Below are 27,995 nucleotides of genomic sequence, written 5' to 3'. Positions count from 1 at the left end.
CAAATGCACTACATAGCTATACTACATGTTACTACAGATCATACAACGATGAAAACTCGAGCTAGTTTTGACAGCGTGCAATATGACACTGGAGAGTCACCAGGTTTAACCTCTGTGCTCCTGGCTGCGTGTGGTGGATATGAATCCTATTACTGACGTAGTACGCGGGAGTATTAATAGTTCCCAGGCCATACATGTGCCCGTTATGACCTCCCCTATATGTCACACACTCGGAGTATTATTTAAACAACATATTACTGTTCTGGGAGTCCAAACGTAATGGTCTGCCTCAGTGTGGTCCGGACGGAGATTCCTAAAAATTTCGCACCATTCTCACATTGATTTACAGTCCGCGTTTCTTGTCACGAGACCTTGAAGCGAATGTTTGTTCGAGGTCGTTAATTTTTTTCTTCTTTCTATTTTTAAAACGCCGCACGACGCTGCATTGCTTACTCTACACCACTGACGGGACTGACCCCTAACCAAGCGGAGACTGAAAAGACTGGAGGTACAAAAACTTCAGAACAACATCAGCTGGAATTGGGACGACCGCGCCGAATTTGTTGAAGGAATTTTTGCCTTATGTGACCGGGAATCGAACCTGGGGACGCAAGTGTGCAGAGAATTCTACAACCGTGTGACATAGAGGTCCTTAGGGGGTTGACACTGTGTCCAGTGGTGTGACTACAAGATAGAGAGAGAGACCACCACAGAACCAGCAGCCATGATGATGGACGAAATTCTCCCGGACGAGGCGGACTGGACGGAGACGGATACCGAGGTGGAGATAGAGGTGGAAGACCTCGTCCCGAAGAGCCACTGGGATCTCGAGGCCATCCTCGACGGCAGAGACACCGGCGAACCCAAGAAGAGGAAGATCAAGAAGAAGGTGAAGAAGAAGGTGAAAAGGAAGCCCAAACCCAAACCACCCACCCCGCCCCCACGGCGCATCACGCCCTCCCCTCCCCCTAAACCCAAGACGCCTCCTCCACCTCCCAAGCCCAAGACGCCACCTCCTCCCAAGCCCAAGACGCCTTCGCCAGAACCCATCGTGTACTTTGAAGAAACCATAACCCTGAACGAAGAGGATGACTCCGGGACGGGGATGGGGGATGACGGCATGGGGGATGATGACGGGATGGGAGCAGGGGACGGCGGAGACAGCGGTGCCGATACGGGGGACGAGACGGGTTTCTCCGAGGTGGAGATACAGATGGAGGCTGACGAGTCTGAGGCCGCACCCGGGACCATGAGGTCTGTGTCGCAATGGCGCGGAGGGGACTGGAGGTGGGGTTTTATGTTTTTCTCAACTGTAACATCTTTATCATTGACAAACTGCTGGGGGGGGGGGGGTGTCTAACCATTTCGAGGTCTGTGTCTCAATGGCGCGGAGGTGACTTGAGGTGAGATATGATATAATTTTAGATATTGTAACACCTTCATTCTTAGCAAGCTGCTTGGAGGGGGGGGGGGCAAAATCTAATCATTTTGAGGTCACATAAACACCTCCCAATATAAGAAATATAAAAAAAATCCATCTAGGAACCTCGCAGTAATCGCTCTCTCTCTTTCACACAAACACGCGCGCGCTACCGACAACGTAAACTCCAATTTTGTTGCGAGTAATATTCTAATTTTGAAATAGAACTGGCCAAATCGTTTGCTTGACACCAAACACATCAATTTTTACACTTTGCACTCTTGTAAATTATATCGCAATGGAGAACTCTCAGTTCTTTGTAGACCATTGCGGCGGCAGGGGTTCATAGTCAATATGATTTGTAAAATATACTAGTAACTTCTTGCGATGATCCTTTAACAATAATATTTTCTAACTAGCCATGGCCAAATCATTCCTTTTACACCAAACGCATCCCCTTTTGAAACATGCACCCGTGTAAACTATAACGTAGTGGAGAACTCTCGATTTCTCCGGGCCGTGCGCCATTGAATTCCACGTCCATGTACGTAACGTGTTGTTTACTCGGGAAAGAACAGCTGAGTGGAGATGTTTACGAAAAAAAGCCTTACCTTTATAATTACACTATAGAGGCTTCTACGTTTGCTGTAAGAAATTGACGAAATAGGAAGAATAATTTGCCAGAGGAGTTTGGCCACAATAGAGTTTAATTTGCCCGCGAAGTTAGGTAAATGTATCTCTGTTGTGCATTACGTACTTTACTCGCCGAATTACTACAGTATCCATAACCTCTTAGGAAGTCCTAGTGGAGGCTAGTACTGCACTGCCACGTCTTCTAAGACATCGTGGAGTTTCATTTTAACTATCTTATCACCTATCTCCCGCCAAGGGAAACCGTCCAATCTCTAAACTGACCGAGGTAAGAAATACTAGTACCCCTCCCTGCCAATGTGAAGGACAGCAGTACGTAGCCATACGTAGGCTATGACCCGACATTGGCACGGGGAGCGTGTGCGTACATTATATATACCCTTATAGGTACACTTGCTTGTAATACAAGTTTGTCCATACAGGGATGTTATGTTATACTGACAGCGGTCAAGGCTATTTAGTGTTGAAACTCAAGAAAAGTACGGAACAATATAAACTCGGCACAAAAAGTTTGGAATATCAACTTTGGCTGATCATATTTCCGTTCTTTCTGCATCAATTTCAATGTGTTATATATCAAAAGAAAGCGTGTGTGATTTTCTTTCACACGGTATCAAACTCCTTATGATTATAAATTCGTGGAACGAGCACCAGGGCTACTCACGTCAGTGGGTCACGAAAAAAAAGTGCCCAAATTTCAATTTTTGTGGTCAACTCTGTATCATCCTGCTGGTATGGGTGCGGTGTCAAGGATTCAATCTATCCTTTTTTTCGCGTAATTTTTGGTATACAGAACATCCAAGTTTATCTTTAACATTTGATAAGAGTATATGTGCCTTTTTGGCTATTGAATGACCGAATCGAGGTGTGGAGGCGGCAAGGAGAATACCACGCTGACAGTCGTACGGATAGGGCGTAACAGCGCGTAGCACTTGGTGTGGTGTATGTATGGCTGCCACGGGAAAAACCAGGTTCACTATCATCCCAGACAAGACAACCTTAATATTGTGAGATACAGGGCACCATTCTCCATTCAGTCGCAATGTCATACCTCGTCAGCGTGTGCTAGTGGGGGACCAAATGCAATTCTGCAAGTGTTAGACTACAACGCCCGTCCACACGGAGCAAGGTCTATTGTGCAGACTGTGTGCGTGAACAGGCGGTGTATTCTTGCAGAATCATGAGAATGTCATCGGCCTCATATTGGAGGGGTATGACATTTCAACTGAATGGAGAATGGTGTCCTGCATCTCACAGCATTATGGTTGTCTTGTCTGGGATGATAGTGAACCTGGTTTTTCCCGTGGCAGCCATACATACACCACCCCAAGTGCTACGCGCTGTTACGCCCTATCCGTACGACTGTCAGCGTGGCATTCTCCTTGCCGCCTCCACGTCTCGATTTGGTCACTCAACAACCAAAAAGGCACATATACTCTTATCAAATGTTAAAGATAAACTTGGATGTTCTGTATACCAAAGATTACCTGAAAAAAGGATAGATTAAATCCTTGACACCGCACCCATACCAGCAGGATGATACAGAGTTGAACACAAAAATTGAAATTTGGGCACTTTTTTTTCGCGACCCACTGACGTGAGTAGCCCTGGTGCTCGTTTCACGAATTTATAATCATAAGGAGTTTGATACCATGTGAAAGAAAATCACACACGCTTTCTTTTGACATATAACACATTAAAATTGATGCAGAAACAACGGAAATATGATCAGCCAAAATTGATATTCCAAACTTTTTGTGCCGAGTTTAGTATAGTCTGACCGTCGTGACTATCCCCTTTACGAGTATCAGTAAACCTTTTCATGGAAAGCTTTGAGATTTTATCGTCCCTTCTTCATTTGCTTGCATATTCTTACATGTTCCAGATAGGCCTTAGCGGCCTGTCAGTTGAAAGTATTGCCTTTTCCATTCTAGTCTACTTCTCCTAAAGTTCAACTCGCCTTCCTAAATCTGTACTTTGTCAGTGTCTCTTGTACATGTATGTTATACCTTCATCATCTCCTATGCCCAGCATACGGGCGTTTGCCCTTCAAGTTAATAGTTTGTATGTGCTTATCCTCCATTTTCATATGGTTTTCAAAAGTACCGTTGTCACCAGATAGTATTGAAACAAAGGCAGAGTTCATATGTTACAGTAACTTCATACTGTTTGTATCCCCGGAGGGCCCCATGGCATGTAACGCGGGGAATGCGGGGTGCCTACAGTGCCCTGATGCTGGTATTGCCCACCCAGTAAAAACCAAACACCAACGACCTCCAGCCGTATCATGGTGCTACTCTCCAAGCAGAGGTTAGGCTACTGCTGTTTGACGTTGACGTTGTTTTAGACGTTTTTATCGGGCTTTCTATTTTGGACTGTTTTCTTGATGTCTCGTTAGGCTGCAAGATGATTAAGAAAACAGTACAAAATAGAAAGCCCGATAAAAACGCCTAAAAACATCAAACAACCGCCGGAGCCTAACCTCTGCTTGGAGTCGTGGTGTCGGACACTTCTGATCCTCTGAAGTAGGGGGCGCTTCGGTACAGTGTGTTGGAAATTCATTCGTCTTTTAACAACCCTGATAATCAAGCTGATTCCATCCGTTACATTATGACAAATGTAATGCAAATAAGGGGATATCATTACTCTTTCAACTTTCTTATGAGGTAAAATTCCTATCTTGAAAAAGATGAAATTTGCTTTACACTGAAATACGTTTTGAAGATTTAGGTATAAACAATGTAACAAAAATATTAAGTCGGAAAGAGGTCTGTTTAATTTTGATAGAAACAAATTGGTAGAGCAAGGACCTTGGGTAGAGTTATTATTTTGATTTTTAGTGTCATTGATTCTGTTCAAAGACTGGCCTCCCGCTGATTTCTGCAATGCAATAGTTCTCGTGCTGCAAAAAGGAGAAATTCCCATGGCGATTTAATTTCACTGTAAATAAAGTCCTTACAGTGGTTTCAAAGTCACGGTTGAAACAAGAGGCTAGGCGGACAGGACACAAAACAGACATTTTCCTGTGGTTTCAATTTCGCGGTGAAGTCGTCACCGCGAAAACCGCGAACACGTAAAACCTCTGCAAAGTTGCATATGGGGCATCAATGGAGTTGAGGACAGGACTGCCATTGCAATTTCCCCTGCCTTTTATCAAAATAGTTTTCTTAATCCAAAGTATCAACATGTCCGTCCCGGCATGGCCCCAAACCTGCACCTGTTGTCTCACCAGGCAGAAACATGTCCACCTTTGGGGTCCTGCACCAAACTATGTTTATTACCCATCATGCCGCGCGGCGGGCAGCCATTCGGAGCGGGGAGACAGCGGAAGTGGAACCTATGACGGGCAGGTACACACCCAAAATTCTCGTTTTTTAACCCAAAATGGGCTCAGATCACGCAGATTTGCAATCTGTTATTTAATATGGGCTTGTCTCTATGCTTGTGGGCAGCGAAGTTCGTTAATTTCCGCCTCGTTTGACAGTTTTACGCGCTTGATCGTTGTCGGGACGATCGCCCCTCCTCTCTGACAAATAGAGGTTTATTTCTGGAACGGACGTCTTTTCTTTTAATTTACTAATTAAACCCTTTAATTTTCTAATATCTAAAAGTCTTCAGTGCATCTACTATCATATCCTTATGATCTGTCAAGAGATCTGTGTATGAGATACTCGGGACCGTAGAAAAGGGAAGGAAATACTATAGACCGTTAGCTGTAGATTCCAAAACAAGATAACAAGAAAATTATTGAATTAATTGTCATCTAACGTTAACATATATGGTATCAATAACTCAAGTTAAATGTCAGGCAAGCATGCAAGTGTTACAGTATCTCTTAAAACAGTTCAGTAAAGCTGTGTAAAAGATTGTCACAGCGTAATTTCTTCAGTTGTTGATTTTATTTTTAGAGTTTGTCCATATTCAGACAGACCCAGACTGGGTGATGAATAAGTCACTTCCGGTGTCTGGTCTGGCTGAATGCCATGGTCAAGGCCCCAGCAACAGGGTAGTATTGTGTTACAATTTCAAGTTTAAGGTCATAGTTTCCATCTTTTTTTCAACATCATAGTTCAAAGTGTTACACATAGATCATAAGTTGTTTTATGGCTGTCAATGTCATGTAAGACTGGCCGAGGCTTTTGACAGAATCAATGTTATTGTTTATAAGAATGTTTTGGCCCTATTGTTCTTGTCAATCAGAATTCTTTTTATAGCACTATTGACAGGATGTTCCTTTGAAATCTTGTGAATAACACCTCATGATACTACCGGTATCAACCCTAACCCAGAGGATAATAAGTTGTAAAATGGTGCCAAAACAATTACGCTAATTTACATTCCTGAGCAAGAATGATTGATGAATCAATGCATGATGAAGATGAGCAAGAACAGTTGACTAGAAATAGAATAATAAAGAATGGATGTCAAAAAAGAAAGCAGTGACTTTTTGATTGCTAGATGATCACTCCAGGGCTAGCCCTGAGCCATTGCACAGAATCTTTGATTGATTCCTGTCATGAATAATACTTTTCCCTACTATTTTTTTTTATTGACTATTGACAGGATTTTCCTGTTCTACAGTAGCCAATCAAAGATCAAACAATAACATTTGAGAAAAAAAAAACGTTGTACAAGAAATGACTTCTTCATTTCTGAAAAGAGAAGGTCTGCAAGATTTGCAGCCTGTCTTCAAGATAGCTAATAGGTCCTGACAGTTTCCTGTGCCAGCTGACATAGTTTTCTGGTAGGGATGACAAAGCTATTAATTTGCTCCAACAATAGACATGTTTTTAATGTACTATCATGGGTTAGGCCATACTAATTCAATTTCATGTTTTCTGGATTCCCCACTTCATTTTATTTTCATTAAAGGGAAGTAAAAAGTTTTCATGTACCATTTAGGATGTGAATCTAAATGCTCATATTCTTTCATGTGCCAAAGTTGAAGAAAGTCATTGTGTTCCTTGTTGTTACAGTTTTCCCCCTATCAATGCATCAAATATTGAAAACTAATAGTAAAAATGTTCAACTCTAATGTTGATTTGACATTGTTGTAGTAATTGTGGTAGTGTCTCTAAGTCTAACTACTATTTATTGAGTGATAATGTCCTATTAAGTCATTGATAGATCTCAAAATACTGGATGCACCTAATTTTTGCTGATGAACTTATATGAAAACATATACAGCAAACTAGAAGTATTATTGATTTTCAAATATTAGAAAAATAATAAAACCTATGTTGAATTACTGCTTGCTTATAACCTTGAAGTCAGCTCTTGAAAATTTACTTATTCATAATTATATAAATTTTGTTTATTCATTTATTTAGCTGTAGAATTTCAGCTTCAAGTTTTGATTCAGTATAAAGAAAGGCAGTAACCTTTGTTATTAGGTTTTGCTGACTAAATGTTGTTCACCCGAATTTTTCTTGTGTACCTAGATTTTTAGGTTGGGTGCAGCTTAGCTATGTCCAATAATGAATTTTGAGCCCTACTTGATGGTATGTCCATGCATATTTAAACCGTTACCCTAATTTTTGGATCACATGCATGTTGGGTTAATCAGTTCTCCCACCCTATCCTGGCTATTTCAGAAATTCAGATGGAGTATTTGATGTCAGTGTTCTCTCTTTTACATGCAATTCATTCAGGAACAGATAGGTGGCCATGGATATCAGGTAACATGTACTGTTCGCTGCTAACGTATGCTTACTGTTGGTTCGATGTTGACATGTGGCTTAGATTTTTCAGCACTAGTTTAAACTCAACGGCTTACAAACATGCTATATCAATTATCATGAGAAAAACTGATCAATACCATACATGCAAAATACAAGTTAGATACATTCTTATAAAATGTACACGTACTATGTACAGTACAACGAAATACAGATGTCTATTTGTTACAAGCGCTCACTCTACTGGCAGAAGTTGAAGTCCTTATTTAGAAAAAAAGATGGGACATATTGCAATAATGATATTTAAACTATCAGTTACTTAGCCTACTTCTTAAACACATTTGATAAGAAGCCCACCTCTTTTTCTGTTCCTTAATGCCAGCTCCAAGTACATGTAAAATACTGTTTTGTAACTCTGACACTTTTTACCACTAATGGTAAAAGATATGATTTACTTTCCCTCATTAGATAGAAATGCTGTCCTCTTTAGGTTAAATGGTATTTTGGGAAGTTAAATTAGGCCAACAATTGTGAGACTATAGGATAATGGGATAACAGACTTTTCTCTTGAAGTTAAAAGAGGTCACTTGGAACACTGCCCAATATTCAGATGCCTTAGCGCCAGGTGTGACCATCTGTAGACTCATCCAACACTTTTGAAGTGTAGAACTTTGTTAAAAGTAACATCTGACAGACCTACATGTAGACCAGACAAAAAGCCTACCATTATTTACATAGCCTAGCAGTAGATCACTCTCCCATCTGTTAGTCTGTCACCACATCCTGCATTCTTTGGTGTGGCCCCCTCTGCCCTTACCTGGTCTTGGTGTTTATATATAGGGCCCAGAAGTGTTTGGATACCTGACTCCCCCCTTTGTTTACACATAGCACAGCCCTCCCCCCCTCACTTTGGAACAAACCATCTTTCCCTCTGAACGCTTGCCAGTGTCAAGTCCAATCCCATGTCCAAACAGGCGTGTTTGGCAGTCAAGGTCCCACCCCGCACGTTCCTTAATGCAAAACACACGCTCAAGGACAACTTACTCGCCAAGAGTAACATCGCCAAGTAGAACGTTCTTGTCTTGGGAGCCTGTCCCCCCCTATGGGCGAAGTGTTGTGTCTGTCAGTTTGTTTTTTGAGGGAGCTGCTTTGGTGAACAAACGTTTGAAGGGGTTTAGGTTCTTGGCCTTTTTTTTCCTTTGGAGCTAAGCAGTGCAGAGGTGCAAGGCTGTCTCAATGATGAAGGGGTATTGCTTATTTAGACTGTCTGCTACAACTGTTTTGGGTTCTTCTTAGAGTGCTTTAGCCTGTTGATAGGCTCTTGATCTAACCTTTTACTTTGCATGGACTTGCTTAGCTTCACTCTAAACTCTTTAGCGTACGACAGCAACGCTTTGCAGACTTTGTACAGGGCTGTACTTGATGTATAGTGGTTCTATGCAAATGGTAAACACTCTATGCTTGCCAGAGGAAAGCAGGGAAGCATTTAATTGAATGGGCATGGCTTGTAAAAGAGTTTTTGTCAGTTTTTGGAAGTTAGGTAACTCTTTGGTGGCGTGCTAAGCTCGGAGGCGTGTGTTCTTTGCAACATCCAGATTTTTGCTCCTCAACGCATGGTGTGCATTCCTTAAAAGGGTCGGCTGCATTTTTGTATGGTTGACTTACATTATTAACTGTGCCCAAATGTCCATGCAAATAGTGCCAGGGAACCGGGGTTAGTTCGGAGCACCCCATTAAGTAGGGATCCCACGGGGAACAAAAGCGAAATCTCTGCAAAGCGACAGCTCAGTTTCAGTGCAGTACCCTCCACTAGGGGGTAAGTATGTCACAGTGTTGGTTTAGATGCGCCCCTCCCACCTAACCAATACCCTAACCCACGCTGTTTGAAACAGGAATCATGTTCTAGTATGGAGATCTCAGTGAATGAAACTGAAATTTTCCTTTCCGACTGCTTTGTTTTTATGTCAAACTGGCAGTTAAGTTGAATTCATTGTCCAACATTTTGTTGACTAACGTAACATTAACTTTCAAAGGGTATGCAGTGTTTCACTACTAGTGAGTTGTTCACCAGTTCAAAACAGCAAAGATGTTTTCATCTTATGTTTTAACAATGATTTTATTTCTAAACCACGACTAATGACACAAATTTTTTAGAAATATTGAAATGTTTGGAAATTATTTTGATGTACATGGCACTAACAAGGAAATATGTTTGGACTAACTTTGAAATATTTTACATGTAAATATGTACCCTCTGCAAGCATTGTTGTTCCTTCTATAGACTCTCCTATCTCTCTCAATGCTTGTTTGTCTTATAAAAGCTCCTCTGTGACCTAGAATTTTCCCAGCTCTTTCAGTCTTTATCTCTCTGACAGAGTCTTTATCTTTATCTCTCTTTGCTCTTTATTTGTCTGTAGGAGTAAGTACTCGAAGGAGCTTACAAAATGAGTTTTTAGACTTCTTCCTACTACATTTGTGGCTTCTGTTTCCAACCAAACTTTCTTTGGTTCATGTAAAATTTCTCTTGTTTGTAATATATATTTATATATACCTACGATTTATTTGTTCGGATGAATTTGTTCTATCTATCTTTTACACTAGTGGTGTGTTCTTCATGTAGTTTAAAAGTTGGTTGCTAGTGGAGGTTATCAAGTTGGCATTATTTTGTTTTCTTGTGGATCTGGTTAAGTTTGTCTTGTCTTGTCTAAGAGTTTTCTGGTTTTCTCTGCAAGGTCTTTCTACGCCCTATTTCTTCCATCTTGTCCTAGGCTTTACAGAATTAACAGTAAAAGTGCACCGTAAGTTTGTCATTCTTGTGGCACAGCTTCTTCTCTCTTCAGTTCTATCTGAACTCCTCCCTCCAGCCAAAACACACGGAGTAGACGTTAGTTCTAACCCTGCACTCTCCATTGCTGCATTGTAGAGAAAATACCGCACCCGGGCGTAGTGGCGCAATGCCGCTTGCCCTGCACGATTCGTCCCTATTCCAGCGCCGAAAGGACAGTGTGCGAAAACAGGACGCGATCGACCGGTCGGTATTTATGAGTATACCCACATATACGTTCATGGTGCTACTAGTATATAGTAAAGGTGCAAATAGGTATCCAGTGGCAGGGGGTGGGGCAAATGGGTGTGGGGGATACATGTACAAAATGTACATTTCCCAAGTCAAGGCATAGTACAAACTTACCGGTAATAAAGGTTATAAGTAAGGCAGTCAAATCTACTATAACAATATAGGTTTTGCTTTGCAAATTTGCAATAATTAACTTGCTAGTTTGTTGACCTATAATTGTCACTGGGGTGTTAATTAAATGATAATGAAAATAAATGGCTAACTAAATACCAAGGGGAATTAAGTGCTGGTGGTAATCATTCTTAAATACCTGCAAATGGCATTTGATTTGGTGGTCAATTTAACGGTGAATTAGCAACTTGATGGTGCTTAGAAGGACTCTATTGTTGCTCTATGTGGAGGGTTTTAGCTCATAATTTGCAAAGATAGTTAAGACCAGACAAAGTAGTTTGTTGTAAAAAAGAGTCATTATTTTCCCAAGACTCAAGAGTTGTTGTGATTCACATTCAAATCACAACGATTGCCCTTGCCTGTTTCTTTGAAGACTAGAGAATAGAAGAACCTTAAGAAAACAAGATTGAATGTGGGTTCATAACACCTGTCTTAATGTACAGGTGAGATAGCCAATAGATATCAGGGAACACAGGTAAGTGTGCACAGGTGCAGACATGAGGGAGCTCACCTCCTGGGTTTGCACAAGGGAAATGTAATGTATTCATGTGTACACACACACATGCACATGTACAGTAGGTATATTGATTTCTACTGTTGTCAAACATTCAATGGTGTATACATTTGAGTAACAGTATTACAGTATGTTTTAGCTTGTGTGTACATGTACGTCATGTCCGCGTACATTGTATGTACTTGAATTCCATGTTGAATATTTCCTTTAAACATGTATTTACAGCAAAGGAATTGTTCTTTTTGTTTGTAAAACGCAGGTTCGAATGAACTCTTTCTGATTTTTTTTATTCTTTCCAAAGTTAGGAATTAAGCATTTTGAAGTTCTGTCAAATATGGTAACTCAAAAAATGAATCGATAGAAGCCCAATGTAGTCAATTTTGAAAACAACGTTTCATCCGGAATGTATTTTGTTCCCAAAATTGATCCTTGCAGGTTCCGTAAACATTCACAATGTCATTTACAGATGAATTCACAGCTTCGAGGAAATAGAGGCTAAGTCTAACAAAGTTCCAAGACGACACAGCTTTCTAGATCAATTGTTGATAGAACAATCGACAAAATACATCACAATCATTAATCCAGTAAAACATGAGACTTCAAATTTCGATGAAATGTTACAGAAATCAATTTCTTTCACCATTAGGTTGATATTTTTTATCCAATCTAAGACTCTTAATAGTAGAACGTAACACGTCACCTGTCATTTAGTAAAAAGGCTGCCAGGAAATCACAATGACAAATGTAAGGTGAAGACTGTTTGCTCATACCTGTGGTTTATAGGTGCCAGGTGCTTCACTTCCCAACTTCAGTAGTCCCCAGTTCACAATGACAGACAAGCAATTTGCAAATGAATCTGGAAAGATTGTGTTTGGTATAGTCATTGATTCCGTCTAATTTTAAAATTTGCCAGAAACAAAGGAATTGATTAGTTTGTGTTTGACAATTGTGGATGCTGGGCTAAAATTTTTTATGAAACTTGCTTTGATCGAAGTTCCACATCAAGCACTGTCGATCTCTTAATCATACAATTTTGTATGATTTTAAAGTATCGTATCCAGCTTAAAAAAACGTTAGAAGTTTTGAATTGTCAGGGCTGAGACGAAAAACATCAGACAAATTTTACCTTCACCTCTTGTTTTCTCCCCCTTTGTGCCATGTGCCTAACTCAGATCCTGGTACAAGTAAGGTGATAAAAACACCTGCACAACTCCAAGCACGTGAAGTCCAATATTACCTGCTCTATGTCCCTGTAGTTCAACTGGTAGCAGCCTCACAGCTGAGCTCATGGTTCCAATGGGTAACAGTTCAAATCCTAGGAAGGGCACCTTGTTTGGGGCTGCACCCATCTTTCAGAAGGGACATAAAACAAGGTTATCCTTGGTTTTAGGTGATACCTTGAGCACGTTAAAGGGGAAGGGCTAGCAACCCATCCCTGTAAAATTATACAAGGAAACTTGCTGACCTGCATTGTAGGTGCCGCTAGACACTACATACATGTGAACAACACCACAACAACCGTACATATGCAGGTAGTATTCCTAAGTGTCCTGACATGTGAATGTCCTGACAGTTATGTGTAATGTTGAATGTCCCCACCTCAGCGCCATCATGTCCAAATCCACATATACCCTGCTACAGAAACAACAAGGAAACTTGCTGTTACTAGTGTTAGACCTACATTATAGGTGCCACTAGGCACTACAACTTGTGAACACCACAACATCCTACATACACATGTATGCAGGTAATGTACTGACAAATGTTAATATTTACTGTCCCCCCTTCAGCTCCATCATGTCCAACCTGGCCAATGCCATGTGCACCAGGTGTCGCGGTGGCTTTGGGCCGTATGAGAAGATGGTCAACTCCAACGGGGAGCTCTACCATGAGAAGTGCTTTGTGTAAGTACATTACTAACCTGATACTCCTCAAGAATCCTCATTCTTTATTGTGAGACAACAGTTTGTGAGTTTGGAGACCATTTTGGGCAAAGCTAGCAGAGTGCATTCTATTCGAAAGTAGTTTGTCTAATTCCTCATTATTTCAGTGCAGGACACATACATGTATGAGACCTGTGCTGAAAGCTGCAAACATCTTATTAAATTAAGCTTAGTCTTCTGAGGGTTAAGATTTCAAAATTTTCCACCCCTTTTTTCCTCCACAGCTGTGCCCAGTGCTTCCAGCCTTTCCCAGATGGACTCTTCTATGAGGTGAGTACAATGTGCTTCTAATAGACAAAATATATTATATAAATTTTATATGGTATACTTGTAAATCATAGTAAGGTTTACTGGTTTGAACTGTGACATCAGTTCAGGATTTGTGAGACCATCGCTCCAGGCGTCCTTTGGATAATAATAAGAAACTGGACTCCCTACTTTTAGGCTAGACACTGACTTAAACAAGCCCCCTACCCTATGGAGCTAGCAGATTCTCTAACAAGCATAAAATTCTGATTGACCAGGGATGCTACAGTTGCCTCCAGTGCTTACTGCACAGCAAGAAAATTGGACCCTCTATGATAAAATGCTAACTTTGAAAGCCTGGGTCTTATGTTCTAATGTTGACTGTGTTTCAGTTTGAGGGAAGGAAGTACTGTGAGCATGACTTCCACATGCTGTATGCACCATGTTGTGGGCAGTGTGGTAAGTTATATACCGGTATAATCATTATGACATTTATCCATGCATGACATTGATAGAAATATGCCAGTGCAAGAAAAGGGCTTGAAATACCACCTGCATATTCAGGTTAGTGCAGGTGAAATTGGAGCTGTGTAGGTATTTCTGGTGTCTACCTGGACCTAGCATACACTGGTCCATGTACTGGGGTATGGTATATGGACTGTTATTAGCTGCATTGACTATTACCTCCTATAAGGTATAAGAGAAAAAAAAGCAATGGTTCCATAACAATTTTAGTATAATCCAAACTTCCAACATTCAAAATCGAAGTGGTGCAGCTAAAATTTGTCTGGTGCAGGTAATTTTCAATGTTACCTGCACCAGTGCAGGTATGCAGAAAGAAAGTATTTCGAGCCCTGAAGAAGAGTACAGGTTGTCAAACAGTCCTACAGATCTTAACAAATGTTAGAAGTGTCAACTTCAAGTTATTCTATTTAGCAAACAAAGGAATGAAAGGTATATCCTTTAAGAGTAACATGACTGCAGACATTACATGTATGTTACTTCAGTAACATTATCCTTAGTAGGAACAACAGGCTTCGTAATGTATCTTTGCTCCTTAGAGTCAGTTAGAAATTTGAGAAGCAAAACATTTACATACAGACAGCTTTTGTACTATACAACAAATGTATCCTTTACATTCTGCTCATTGTGTTGAATACAATTACATGTAGATATTATGCAACATGGTGTATTCTGTATCACCCGACGTACCAGCCTGACCATGGGTCAGATAGTCTGAAGGCCTGAGGGTGATCTAACCCGCGGGAGGGCTGGGACTGAGGGTGGTGCAGAATACACTGTGTTGAATTTTATCTATGTCGTACCCACAAAACCCCTCCACAAATTTCATTGCAAGATGTGCCAGAAATTGAACTATTCTTTCTGTGTATACATAGTAGACTATCAGTACAATATCACATGATGGCAGACAGGGAAACAATAAAACAGGAGAGAAGGCTTCCATACAGAGCAGTGTAAGCTCAATGGTACCCAGACTTCAAGAGACCAGCCACAAAAGAGTATGCCACAACCTTTTGTCTTTTTGTACAAAGTATCAACACATAATTGTACAAAGCATCAGCTATTGCTAGTAAACCTGAGTTGGGAAGTCTGGATTTTGAAACCTAATGTTTCTCCATAGGAGAGTTTGTGATTGGTCGAGTCATCAAGGCCATGAACAACAACTGGCACCCGGACTGTTTCACCTGCCACACCTGCCATGCACCGCTGGCCGACACTGGATTCGTCAAGAACGCTGGAAGGTAACGGGGCAGTGTTGCAAAACTAAGACATAGAATAGGATAAATGTAAACTGTAGGTGGACTTATGTGTGCCAAATGGGGAGTTACATGTACATTGTACTCCCACTGTAAGTCCATCCCATTTTGAATGTAGACTGTAGGTAGACTTATTTGTGCAGAGGGGTAGTTACTCCCACAGTAGGTCCACCCGTAGTCCCAGTAGCAGTGGGTATCTTGTCCTGGGGTTTTGCGGCAATCCATCTAATTTTTTTATTCCAGTTATAGTCGGGTCTAGCTGTGAGATTCAATAAAGTAAGGTTCTTGAAACACTGTTGAACCAAAGTAGTACTCACTCCCAATGTTTCGATGTCTATCAGACACCATCATCAGGGTATGATTGGATCTGCTTCTCGCTGCTACTTATAGCCAAAGCAGTGAGAATGCTGTCCCAAACGTGATTATTTACGGATAGCAGTGAGATTGTTAAAGGTGCTAGTTTAAGGGGCATGTATATAGTAAGGTATGTAAAGTTCGGGAAGATTCTTTTAATGCTGTCTTATTGTATTGAAGATGCTGAACATAACACTTCTGTTCCTAGGGCCCTGTGCCGCCCCTGTAATGCGAGGGAGAGGGCTTCAGGACTGGGCAAGTACATCTGCCAAAAGTGCCAGTAAGTCTAATAGTTTCAAATTATTTCTGTTTGAAATTCATTTTCTGTATTGTATGAATCTTGCAATCTATGCAAAAAAATGTTTGCTTTTAAGATGACATTATTGTTCATCTAGTATATAGTTAGAATGGCTTTTAATACAGTACTAGTAGATTGAAATAAAAGCACAACAAATGTTTTATTTTCCAGTCAAATGATTGAAGACAAGCATCTGATATTCAAGAGTGAACCGTACCATCCCTACCACTTCAACTGTCACCATTGTGGGTAAGTAACAGCCTTCAGTTACAATACATGTAGTTGACTAAGTTTTATTTACATGAGTCATCCATGTTTTACTGGTATATTCAGTGGAAAAATTTATTTTTGAATCAGTATGATGGTGCTAATATTATTGTTCCATGTTTAGGGAGATCCCTGTATATAAGGCCAAACCTACATACATGAAGGCCAGTTCTTCACTAGTCCAAGAGTTTAGATGTACAAAATGGACCTTTAATCATCACCAGAGCATGGCCAAAACACTGGATAGGATATCAAAACTGGACGTCCTGCTGCAGTGCCAAAAAAGCTGCTAGGGGGCCAATAATACAGTGTCACTTCCTTATTTTGCCTCCCCTACCAGCATACCAAATATAAAGATCCATCAACGACTTCTCAAAACAAACAGACACATAGACCCCCAAAATCATACTCCGTGGCAAAGAGAGAGAGACTTTTTTCAGTGTTATATTTCCATGATTATACTGTTTTCTATATAACTATGGTACATTAACATGTTGATCACAGGAAGGAGCTGACAGAAGTTGCCCGTGAGCTGCGAGGAGAGCTGTACTGCCTCCCCTGCCATGACAAGATGGGAATCCCCATCTGTGGAGCCTGCAGGTCGGTTCTGTCAATCACCATATTTGTAACGCTAGTTTACCTTTATTCGCAGGGGAACCTATAATCGTTGTTTTGAATCACATGGTATCTGGGGATATCAAGTCAACGGATGGTGGTAATACATTTTTACTTGTCAAATATTGCTATTTGAAACCACCTTCCGTCAACTCGATATCCCTAAATGCACTGTTTTAGATACAATGAATATAGATTACCCGCGGATAAAGGTGAACAAGCGTTACTCGGACAACTCTTTCTGAGGAAAGGATTTTTGACAGAATGCTAGGCTTACAGTTGTTGTAGAATTTTATTGTCCTCAAGTTACAATCTTGCCATGTCATAGAAACATATATGGTAGCATTTTATTAGCAGTCATTGTCAGTAAAAGTGGGCGTGACTAAAATATAACTATCAACATGGCACTATACAGAAGTGCCACCTAGCTGTGGTGTTCAGAATTGCATGTCAGCTGCAGTAGTATTGCCTACCTCATTTTGTTTGTTTGCGATGTTGAAAATTTTAAGATGTATTTAAGTGACAAGGAAATTACATTGTTACCATCGTAGTATCCACATTTGAAGAGCTATTTTTGCAATAACAGACTTCTACATCGAGGAAAATGGTATAATAAAAGATTATGAGGTCTGTATCTTTTAGGACGAAATGCAGTGGTTACAGTATAGATTGTATCTTGTCCTACAGGCGTCCCATCGAGACTCGTGTGGTGAATGCACTTGGCAAGCAATGGCATGTGGAGGTAAGCACTTATGTTTGGCATAGTGTCTGTCTTAATGAAAAAAGGTTGTGTCTATTAATGCACATGTACATTGTAAGTTGTCTACCATATTATTGAAATTACCAGTGAGATCAGTAATGGCTATAGTGTGTTTTAACTAATTTTAGATTAAATTTATAGTTCAGGTAGTAAAAAATTTTGTAGGTGATGATGGTTTGAATTTTATACTTAAAGGGGCATTCCACTCCAGACGGGACTGTTATTTTCCGATAGATATAAATTGTAGAAGTGACAAATGTATGCTATGTACCATTATACGAAAGAGAACCCATTAGCCCCATGCGCATCAAAAAGCATTCAGTCTTCTACAAAACTCCCCAAGTACCCTCTAATTAAATTAAATCAATCTCAGCCTATGGCTGAATACAATGTGCTTGACTTAAGTTAGGATACAAAGCTAATTTCAGGGGCGCTAAGAAAAACACGTCTAGATATGTGTTCTTTGATATCTTGTGAACATTTGACCTTCTTGGTGTGCTTAGCGCCCCTCATTTGTGCCGAAAATATTCACGATAAAGGAAGTGTCTACAGTCGTATAGGGAATACATGGGTAGGGTCTGCATGGGTTTAGTGAGTGTCATATTGTTTTACAAACACACGTTGCGTAATTCGCCACAAGTGGAATTCCACAAAAGGTCGGCTGATCATGTATTCATTGATACATTATCTATTGGAAAATAACACTCCCTTCTGGAGTGGAATGCCCCTTTAAAGAACAATACTAAAATGACAGCCATCTTAATTTTTTTCAGTCATAATTACATAAATGTCTATTTAGGAAAACTGCCATTTTTTGCTTTATACTTACATGACTTGTATAGTGTTACATTTTGTGTACTTATTCATACATTTCTGTATACAATTGTTGAAGGATAAAACCACAGTTGTTTCTATGATACCAACATACATGAAGTAACCACTGTAACTGACATTTTTGTTGAATCTACAGCATTTTGTTTGTGCCAAATGCGAGAAACCGTTCCTGGGCCATCGCCACTACGAGCGGAAGGGCCTGGCCTACTGCGAGACGCACTACAACCAGCTGTTCGGGGACGTCTGCTACTGTTGCAACAAGGTCATTACCGGAGATGGTAGGTCATAGGTCAAGGTCATTTTATTGACCTGGTTGTAGGAGTATTTCTGATACATGTTTGCCTCCTATTCTTAGTGAGTGGCATGAAATGGCTATGTGGCTATTCTAGCAGATACAGGATCAAGAGGTCCAGAGTTTCCAGAGGTCCAGACATTCCTGACTATAGATGTTGTGTCTTTGGGAAAGGCTTTTCACACTACTTTACTTACTCAACCCAGATGTAGAAATGGATACTAGACTTTGTTTTAGTGGCAGCTGTGTGAAAGGAGAGGGATTAAGTCTGCCTTCCAGTACTATGCTCTAGACACACTTACTGTGGATAACAATCTATTGTTGTTTTTTTCTGCATTTTTTTACATTGTTGTATCTGTGTGACCATTGCATTTAGAGACTTTGCAAATAAATTTAAAGATTCAAGAGATTTGATTATATTTTGTCCTTCTAGTTGTGAGTGCCTTGAACAAGTCCTGGTGCGTGGCCTGCTTTGCCTGCTCAATCTGCGACCAGAAACTCACACTCAAGTAAGTACTTATTTTCCTCTATACAGCTCTTCACATAAAATTGCCATACTACATTAGAGTTACGTGTATGATGATTTTTTTAAAGAGTTAAAGAGCTAAGTTTGTATTTCGTCAAAAAGTCCTCATATCCAAAATATTCTTCTTATGAACTTGCAAAGACATTATGGATGCATACAATGTTGAGGCCAGCAATAGTATCCTTTCCAGATTATTGAAACTACAGTACATGTATGTTGTTTTTGAATGCTGTGCGGTAACCATGTTTGTTTACAAATGAATTATATGACTTGGTCTTTCAGTTTGGTATGTTACGTCTTTCTATCTAGCATGAATTCTAAGAGTTTTTGAGCATGAAAGGATGATTCTAACTTATTTTTGGTGTGTATTTTATGAGATAACCAAGTGGCTTCCTTGGGTGTGCTGTGTCTACTCATTGTTGCATTTTGTGGTAGCAATGTACATTGTCTTATGTCATGCATCGGTCCTTTGTTATCTAACTGCAGTAACATTGGATTCCATGATTGTTACTTCAATGCATAGCTAGAGGGAATATTGAATATTAAATTCATCTTGAATTCCCAAGCAACGCTTCTGCAATTTCCAAGTGAGGACATTATAAGCTTGAATTAAGCGCCAAATGCTTCAAGCCTTATATAAAACTAAAAGGCTTGTGCATGTGAATCCAATGTTGCTGTCTTTTCCATACAAAGTACTTGCACATGTAGTACACTGTACATGTATGTATATCTAAGAGACTTGCATGTATGTGTGTGTGCATGTTATTACATTGCTGATTAAGATACAAGACATGCTATGAGATTTGTGTTTTTTTTCTGCATGCCAAATCTGTGCATTTTACTCCATTTGACTGAAGTAGTTTTTGATGATCTAAATGGTAGACTGATATATTTTTCCTTGGAGTATGCGGCTTCCTTGCCATGCAAAGGACACATATAGGTAATATATGCACATGTAGTGTATTGTCCACTTCTATGTCTACAAAATGTATATTTGCTTGGATTGCATATTTTTGTATAACACCTGTTTTGGTATGTACATGAACAAGTTTCATTCATTGTGACATCACGGTATGGGCATGGATTTAAGCAATATTGATGGCATGAATGTCTTTTGACCTACATTTTGATTCCCAGAGGATGATGACATAATTTGTTCATGTATGTAGAAAAATGACATGATGTCCTTTTTTGGTGAAAAATGTGGATTTTACATTTGACCAAAAAAATGAAGATTTGAAAAAAAATGGAAATTTACATTTTTGTATAAAGCTGTCAATCTATGATAAACCGTTCAGAATATGACATATGCATGTATGAAATAGTGTGTGGCCACTTTTAACAGTTTGCCATTATCCCTATGTGTCCCGTACCTTCCTAGCCATAGTACAGGGCTCCTGGAAAAAACAGCACATACCCAGAATGTGAACATGACCTTATACGCTTACATGATACATTCTGATGATGTGCTGTAAAACCCAGGCCACTGTACTCATTTGTGTACGCTCCACACAGCACCAAGTTTCTGGAAGTCGATAAGAAGCCTGTCTGCGAACCCTGCTTCGAGAGCAGATACGGTTACGTGAAAAAGTATCGATACAAAAGGCAACTGATACTTTTTGATTGCTGATCGAAAAAAATCATTAATCAGAAGTGGCTTCTGTAGTCAGTTGCTGTTTTCTGTGTACGCAGAAATGCCAAACTGCTTTTTTGCTGCAAATGCAAGTTTCTTATACCCAAATAACAGATTAGGCAAAAACAAACATTATGTGAGTTGGAGACTTTAGACGAAACCAGAACTTGGCCAAGAATGCCTTAGGAAAAATCATTATGTTCCATGTTAGCAAATGCACAGAGTGAAGCTGTATGCATTTTCATAGCTTTTGATAGTAGCTGTTTCCATGACCCTTCCAAACTCCCGATCCCCCCCCCCCCCCCATACTATATGCAAGCCCCATTGCATATGATGCTATCATCGGCAGTACTACTATACCAGGGTTCTAGCCAGTGTCCATCCCTCCATCCTTTGACAGAATTTTGCAGCTGAAAATGGACAAAAATTAGCATGTAAAAGATACAAGGAATTTTCAAAGATCTCCAGAAATTTACCACAGAGATGCCATTGAACCAAATTGAGTCTCTACCAGCAAAATGTGCCCCACAAAATGCAGGAAAAAGCATTTCAGATTTCACAATTTTCCTGGACCCCCAGGATTGTTGCGCCTTCCGCGCTCGACAGGGTTTCTATTCAAAATCCAGGGGATGGAAAAAAAAATTCAGGATGGCTAGAACACTGTATTATACTCTCAACTCTTGGGGAGAACCCAGTCACTGTACTCACCATGTGTACATTCCACACAGCACCAAGTTCTTGGAGTTTGACATGAAGCCCGTCTGCAAGGCCTGCTTCGTCAAGTTCCCCATGGAGCTGAAGAAGCGCTATAAGTGAAGGCCGTGACGCCTGTCAATCACACCTGTACCATGTACGCATGTAGGTTGGACACGTGGATGGCTGACTCAGCGATTAATAGCAACTCCTGCATGCTACTACATACATGTAGTTTAGAGGCATACTCTGTGTGTATTATGAAGAGACTATTGCTCAGACGAAGAGTCAGTAGACGAGAGGAAGGCTGACTCAGCGATTAATACTAGCATCTCCTGCATGCTGCTAACGCTAGGTCACCTTTGTTCGCAGGGTAACCTATATTCGTTGTACCTAAAATATGGATATTTAGGGATATCACATTGATGGACGGTGGTTTCAATTTGCATAATTTATTTCAATACAATGCAGTTTGAGACCATTGTCCGTCGACTTGATATCCCGAAATACCCTGATGTTAAATACAACGGATAAAGGTTACCCTGCAAATAAAGGTGAACTAATGTTACATACATGTAGTTTAGAGGCATACTCTGTTTGTATTATGAAGAGGCTATTGCACTCAGACAAAGAGTCAGTAGATAAGAGGGAGGAAAAGGATTTGCACACCCCTCCTTCACCTTAAAAAAAGTCATGTGCAGGTCAGGCAAACGGTTTGCCAAACCCACTGGCAAGTGACTGTTTGCCTGCTCATCTGTCAAAAAATCGATAGAAGAATACAGCAAGTTGTAGGTTCAGCCACATCATACTATATAATTATAAAGACTTTTCTATATAGAGATTTTTTTTCTGCTTAACACAAAGCACCTGTGAGAACCAGTATTGTAGGTGAACATGGTATTGTTGTAGTGTTTTTTATTTTACAACTGCGTGGCCCAAGGGCTTCAGAAATGGAGATGGGCACTGCCATATACACTGAAAGGAGAGATCGTAACTTGTAGGAGTATTTTTTTCAATAATACAATCCTCTATTGCCTTGTATGGGAAAGTATTTGAGACTTTTTAAGAAAATGTTTTCTTTCCAATACCCAATGTTCTTTGAGTGTGAGCGATTTTATCAGAGTCCTCTGAAAATACACTGAGTATGCCTTTGAACATTACATACTGCTTTCAGTATAGATTCAAGCTACATCTACACCTTTACATTATATGATTTTCATTCTTTTAACCCTAATCACTCTAAGGGTCCCTTTTGACACCAACTTTGCACAGGTTACTAGTATCTTGGATTGGAAGTTAGCATGCTGAAAGTTTATTATTTGGGTGATGGCTTTTTCACAGTATTTTTAGTTTTTTCCTGAAACATCACGCTAACTTACCAGTACTAACAGTTTTATATGCTGCATTGTTTGTTTAACAGAATGCCTTGTATCAATAATTAGTCTAGAAAATTCTGCATTATACAAAGAACTTGCTGGGATTAGGACTCTCTGTAATGGTGCAAACACTGTGTGTGTGCTAGCAAATAATATTCAAATAGCGGTATGATTAGTGGGCTTTTTTATTATAATCCATATTAACTTACCTCATTTGCATTGCTATAACAAAGCCTTATCTTTTCCTCTTTTCATAGGCACTAACAGCCTTGGCTTGTGCTCTCATAGCCCTTACAGCACTTGCATGGAAGAAACACCATTTGTAGCGAAACCTGTCAAAATGTTTTTGCTGCATATTGTAGATGTTTTATTACTTGGTGAGACACTATTGGGGAATGACACTGTAGTGGTGGCAGTGCATGATGGGAATGGCTTGAATCATGTGACTTCAGCTAACTTATGCATGTAGTCTGTTTTGTTTTCAGAGAGTTTCTAATGACATGCGGCATGCCATATTTATGCACTTATTAATCAGATACTAATTCTAATGACTTTATTCCTTCTTTTCCCCGTCATAGGAGTGCCCTATCTTTCAACTTTTCTTGGTTGTTTTATGCACTTTTATGATACACCTTTCTTCTTTGTGTGCTATGAAAAGCGAGATATTAATTTAAAAAGAAATAGCGGTCTAGTCATTTTAATGTCTGCACGGCATCAGGTATTAGAAATGCATGACAATACAATGTAATTTATGCAATGTAGTAATTATAGATATGTATCTATTAGATGCATGTAATATCTTTGATAGACATTTGCATCAGGGGTTACAAGTTGGTCTGAATTTCCAGCTTTTAAATTTGGTAATTTCATCCTAATATGTAGCATTTTCCTTATGCATCTACCCTGTTTTTTTAAACCATCAACATTGTTCAGTGGCCACTTGTCCACAAAGACCAGGTTTTATCAGTCCCCTGCATGAGTGGTATTCTTCAAGTCAGTTTTGAGTAGGAGGAACATTTTCAAAACGTTGTTCTTTGATGAACTAAAAGGCAATAAAAAAAGAGTGTTGTGGGAGAACCTGTCTGGTGCAACTAATTTTGAATGTTACAATTGTTAGCTTGATACAAGACATATTAGATATATGGACACTTTGACAGTCTCTTTAGGTGAAAGTAACAAATTGTTGTAACATCACATGCATAGCCCCTAGGTATGCACACCTGCATATTGGCTATGTTAGAACAATGATGCGTTGTTTTGGGGCTCTGAACTGATATGACATGACCTCACCATGAACTTTGACCACGCACCACTTGAATGCAATACTTGCAGCAGGTTAGGAAAGGAGATGTTTTACGTTTGTGCAAGGACGTTGATGTAACGTCCTTGGTTTGTGGTTGAAACATTTCTACAGTGTAGTAATAAAAATGATTGAAACACGTACATCATTTCGCTACAGGAAGGTTGCAGCAAGCACTTTCAAAGCAAAAACCACAGCAAACATTGAAAGATTTAACGTAGTCTGTTGTTCGAGCAGAAGTGTTAACATGTAATATGAACTCACAATTTGAAAGCCTTTTTTGTCAAGGACAGGGTATATGCTTAAAGGAAGATGCATTTCTAAAACCAAGGATGTTATTTAGGGATAACGTCCTACCTCAAACTACGGGGGTGGGGGTGGGGGGTGGTGGTTCCAGGTAAACTTTATTCAAATACAATTCAATCTCTACAACTGGATGAAAAACAGAGATTTGCTTCCGGATGTTTCGAGTGACATCCATCATTCTTCTTTATGACACTGAAGAAGAGTAATGGATGTCACTTGAAACGTCCGGAAGGAAATCTCAGACTGTTTTTTCATCCAGTTGTAGAGGTTGAATTGTATTTGAATAGGGGAGTAACGCTAGTTCACCTTTATCCGCGAGGTAACCTACATGTATATTTGTTGTTTTAAAAATCAGGGTGTCTGGGGTATCAAGTCGACGGACAGAGGTTTCAAATTTTGTTTTCAAAATATTGCAGTTTGAAACCACCTCCCGTCGACTTGATATCCCTGGATAACCTGTTTTTTAAAACAGCGGATATAGGTTACCTCCCCGATAAAGGTGAACTAGCGTTATAGAAAAAAATGTTGTAGTTCTTCCACTAAACAAAGTTCCTCTTCTTTTGTTCCTGCTGTACACAGGAGTCGATTCATAGAGGTTGACATGAGGCCTGTCTGTAAGAAGTGTTACGAGAAGCTGCCGACTGAGCTGAAGAAACGGCTGAAGACTTAGAGACAAGGAGGAAAGGATCCTATCCCAGCATGCAATATTCCAATATGGCTGCTGCCCTTTGGAAGGTGACCTTCAGGTAGATTTTGTTGTTTGGAGGGCAACAAAACAACAACAACAACATGATACTTTGATTGTGATAAATTGGTTCATAAAGATAACAGTACAAAAAAGAGAGTACAAAAACTTGAGAATAACTTGCTGATGTGACCGATTTTCTGGCCAAAAGTTGCTGTTGTGTGCTGGGATAGGATACAGTAGTAGGGTTGGAAGATGGCAATGATGCTGAACGGAGGAGATGGAAAAAGGATGAAATTAGATACATCGACGAAGGTTATTAGACACCCAGGTGATAAGATATGCCAAAACAGATACTTATCGACAAGCAACTGGACATGAATTTGGAAACTGTCACTGACATTTCAGATAGCATCCACTGCCTTTCAGTGACTTAGTAGTACTGTTTCCAAAATCATATCCAGTTACTTGTGGATGAATATTGTAACTGTGTTTTGGTAGTTAAAGTAGATAATCATAGTTTTGTACAGCATAGCTATTCTGATACTTACACAAAAATCAGGAGATCTGAAAGGCATGGATATCTTACACTGTTGCCTGAACCACCTGTTTTGGACAAGTCAGTGCTAACAAATGGAGTAACAAAGTTCTTTGCATATTCACAAATTAAAGAAAATTATAACCGCCAATGTTTCAATGACCGTCTGTCATCTTCTTCAGTGTGTTAACGACTAGTTCACTTTGCACTGCAGCTAGTTGAACCAATCATTATTGCCCATAAGGGACAATCATTGAAGCGTTGGCTGTTATCATTCATTTGTTGTGAATAAGGAAATGATTCACTTGATGAAACTTCCCACAGATGTCTTGCAGATGTACACACTTATTCATTACCAGATGGGTGCAATAAGAAATGGTGCTAAGAAAATTCATGATATCTCACAAAACTACAGTGCACTAGACTGCAATCTTACAGATACTGTTTTTTTTTTCTTTTTGATTGACATGCCACCATATAATACCAGTGACAGACTGATTGCAGCACACACACAGACCGTATTTGCATTAACGTATAGTAAGATATACAATGTATATGCGCTACGTTTGTGTTGGAAAAGAAATCTATGCCACGGGGGGAGTTTCGCCACGTTGACCAGACATCCGTCAGATACTACATTTGTATGATGAATTCTATGGTAGCTATAAACTTCACATACTTGATAACACAATTGCAACAGAGGTGCTATGGCAGTCAAGGGCCAAAAGGAGTTACAGTAGTTGTTTACAGTAACTGTTGATTTTGCCATGTTCTTTGTACGTGCCATAGACGGTATCTCTGCTACTTAATATGCATGAAGAATGCCCAATATCCATACAAAATCTAATCATGAAAGGGATAATATAAGCTTTAGGTAGCTATTTCAGTACTCTACTTGCTTTTGTAGGTAATTGATATTATACCATATATTTTTAATATTTAACCTGTTTTTTGGCACTTGGTGCAAAATTCAATAATGGAAATGGCAGAAATGGAAACCATTGGTTTTTCTTAATGTACATGTAGGTGTACATGTAGTAGCTAGTTTGTATAGTTAAAGCTATTTTTACAATCATTATTTACTTGTATTTATGTTAGCTGCTTTTACTGATGCCACGCTTGCTTAAGCAGACTTCATGGCAGCTTTTGTCTTAGAAGTGCTAAAAAAGTCTAATATTTTGTGTTACAAATCATATTAATGCAGTAGATGCACTGGATGGTAGTAAATGTATTTGATAATATACATTGTATAAGGGCAAGAAATATACTTGATAAGTGTCAATACCTTACTTTGGATGGTCCAGTAATTGCTTAACTGATGAAGCAACATGTTAGAACGTTATGTTTTGAAGCAAAATAGATATTAAATGTAAGTGTGATAAGGTTTCAGGGACGAATATTTAGTATTTACTATATACATGAAGTTATTCAAAGAAACGGCATTCAAATCTGTGGGGATTTTAACAGTATGCAGATAGAATTAGTCTATTAGTTCAAGCCAATGTAGTAGGTCTTAGTTCTATTGTACATGTATATGCATGGCTCATAAACAACATGCCACATGTTATGATAATACTGATAGAATAGAGGGGAAAGAATTGAATGTTATTATGTCATATTTATTTTAACCAGTTTGTCTTCCTCATCAATAGCTTGTTCCAAGTAAAGAGAGTCACTTTTTGCTGGTGTTAAGCTTAGTTATATTTTTAAGTGTTCACAGTCAGCTACAATGTAGATTGTATTTTTTTAATTTGGCATAATATTTACTAAGAAGACAGTAAAATTGGAATTTTGTTTTATTTACATAAGACCAATAAAATGTTGCCTTTTTTCAGCTGACTAGCTTCTGTTCTTTCAATTTTAAAAGGAGCACTATCATCTTTTTCTTTTCTTTTTGTATTTTAGGTTTATGTTACATTAGAATAAATACAGTTTCTGTAGATACAAGCAAGTAACAAATCATGAATTATATATGAAAAATATCAGATTAGTTGCATTTCTATCATGCAGACTCTAAATGAGTTCAAACAAGGCTACAGTT

General features: G+C 39.4%; 1 protein-coding gene across 6 annotated transcripts; it reads left to right on the top strand.

Moving 5' to 3' along the window:
• The first annotated feature begins 88 nt into the window (after positions 1–88).
• LOC118427295 (LIM and senescent cell antigen-like-containing domain protein 1) lies at positions 89–27,793 on the top strand. Of its 6 annotated transcripts, XM_035837005.1 has the most exons (14): positions 8,858–8,996; positions 9,449–9,565; positions 10,673–10,780; positions 13,301–13,414; positions 13,678–13,723; positions 14,092–14,158; positions 15,342–15,462; positions 16,040–16,111; positions 16,301–16,378; positions 16,901–16,996; positions 17,699–17,753; positions 18,742–18,883; positions 19,331–19,406; positions 20,939–21,126. In XM_035837005.1, the coding sequence occupies exons 1-14, from the start codon at positions 8,986–8,988 to the stop codon at positions 21,051–21,053; spliced, it is 1,218 nt and encodes a 405-aa protein (XP_035692898.1). In that variant the 5' UTR covers positions 8,858–8,985; the 3' UTR covers positions 21,054–21,126. The 6 variants fall into 6 exon arrangements, with proteins under 6 accessions (XP_035692897.1, XP_035692893.1, XP_035692896.1 ...); XM_035837003.1 differs by lacking the exons at positions 8,858–8,996; positions 9,449–9,565; positions 10,673–10,780; positions 20,939–21,126 and adding exons at positions 92–1,287; positions 21,785–21,906; positions 25,311–27,793; XM_035837002.1 differs by lacking the exons at positions 8,858–8,996; positions 9,449–9,565; positions 10,673–10,780; positions 20,939–21,126 and adding exons at positions 92–1,287; positions 21,785–21,914; positions 25,311–27,793.
• Positions 27,794–27,995: the final 202 nt, after the last annotated feature.

This window comes from Branchiostoma floridae, chromosome 12 (assembly GCF_000003815.2).
Source record: "Branchiostoma floridae strain S238N-H82 chromosome 12, Bfl_VNyyK, whole genome shotgun sequence".
In the NCBI taxonomy this organism is placed as follows: domain Eukaryota; kingdom Metazoa; phylum Chordata; class Leptocardii; order Amphioxiformes; family Branchiostomatidae; genus Branchiostoma; species Branchiostoma floridae.
This window is presented reverse-complemented; position numbering and strand designations above follow the sequence as displayed.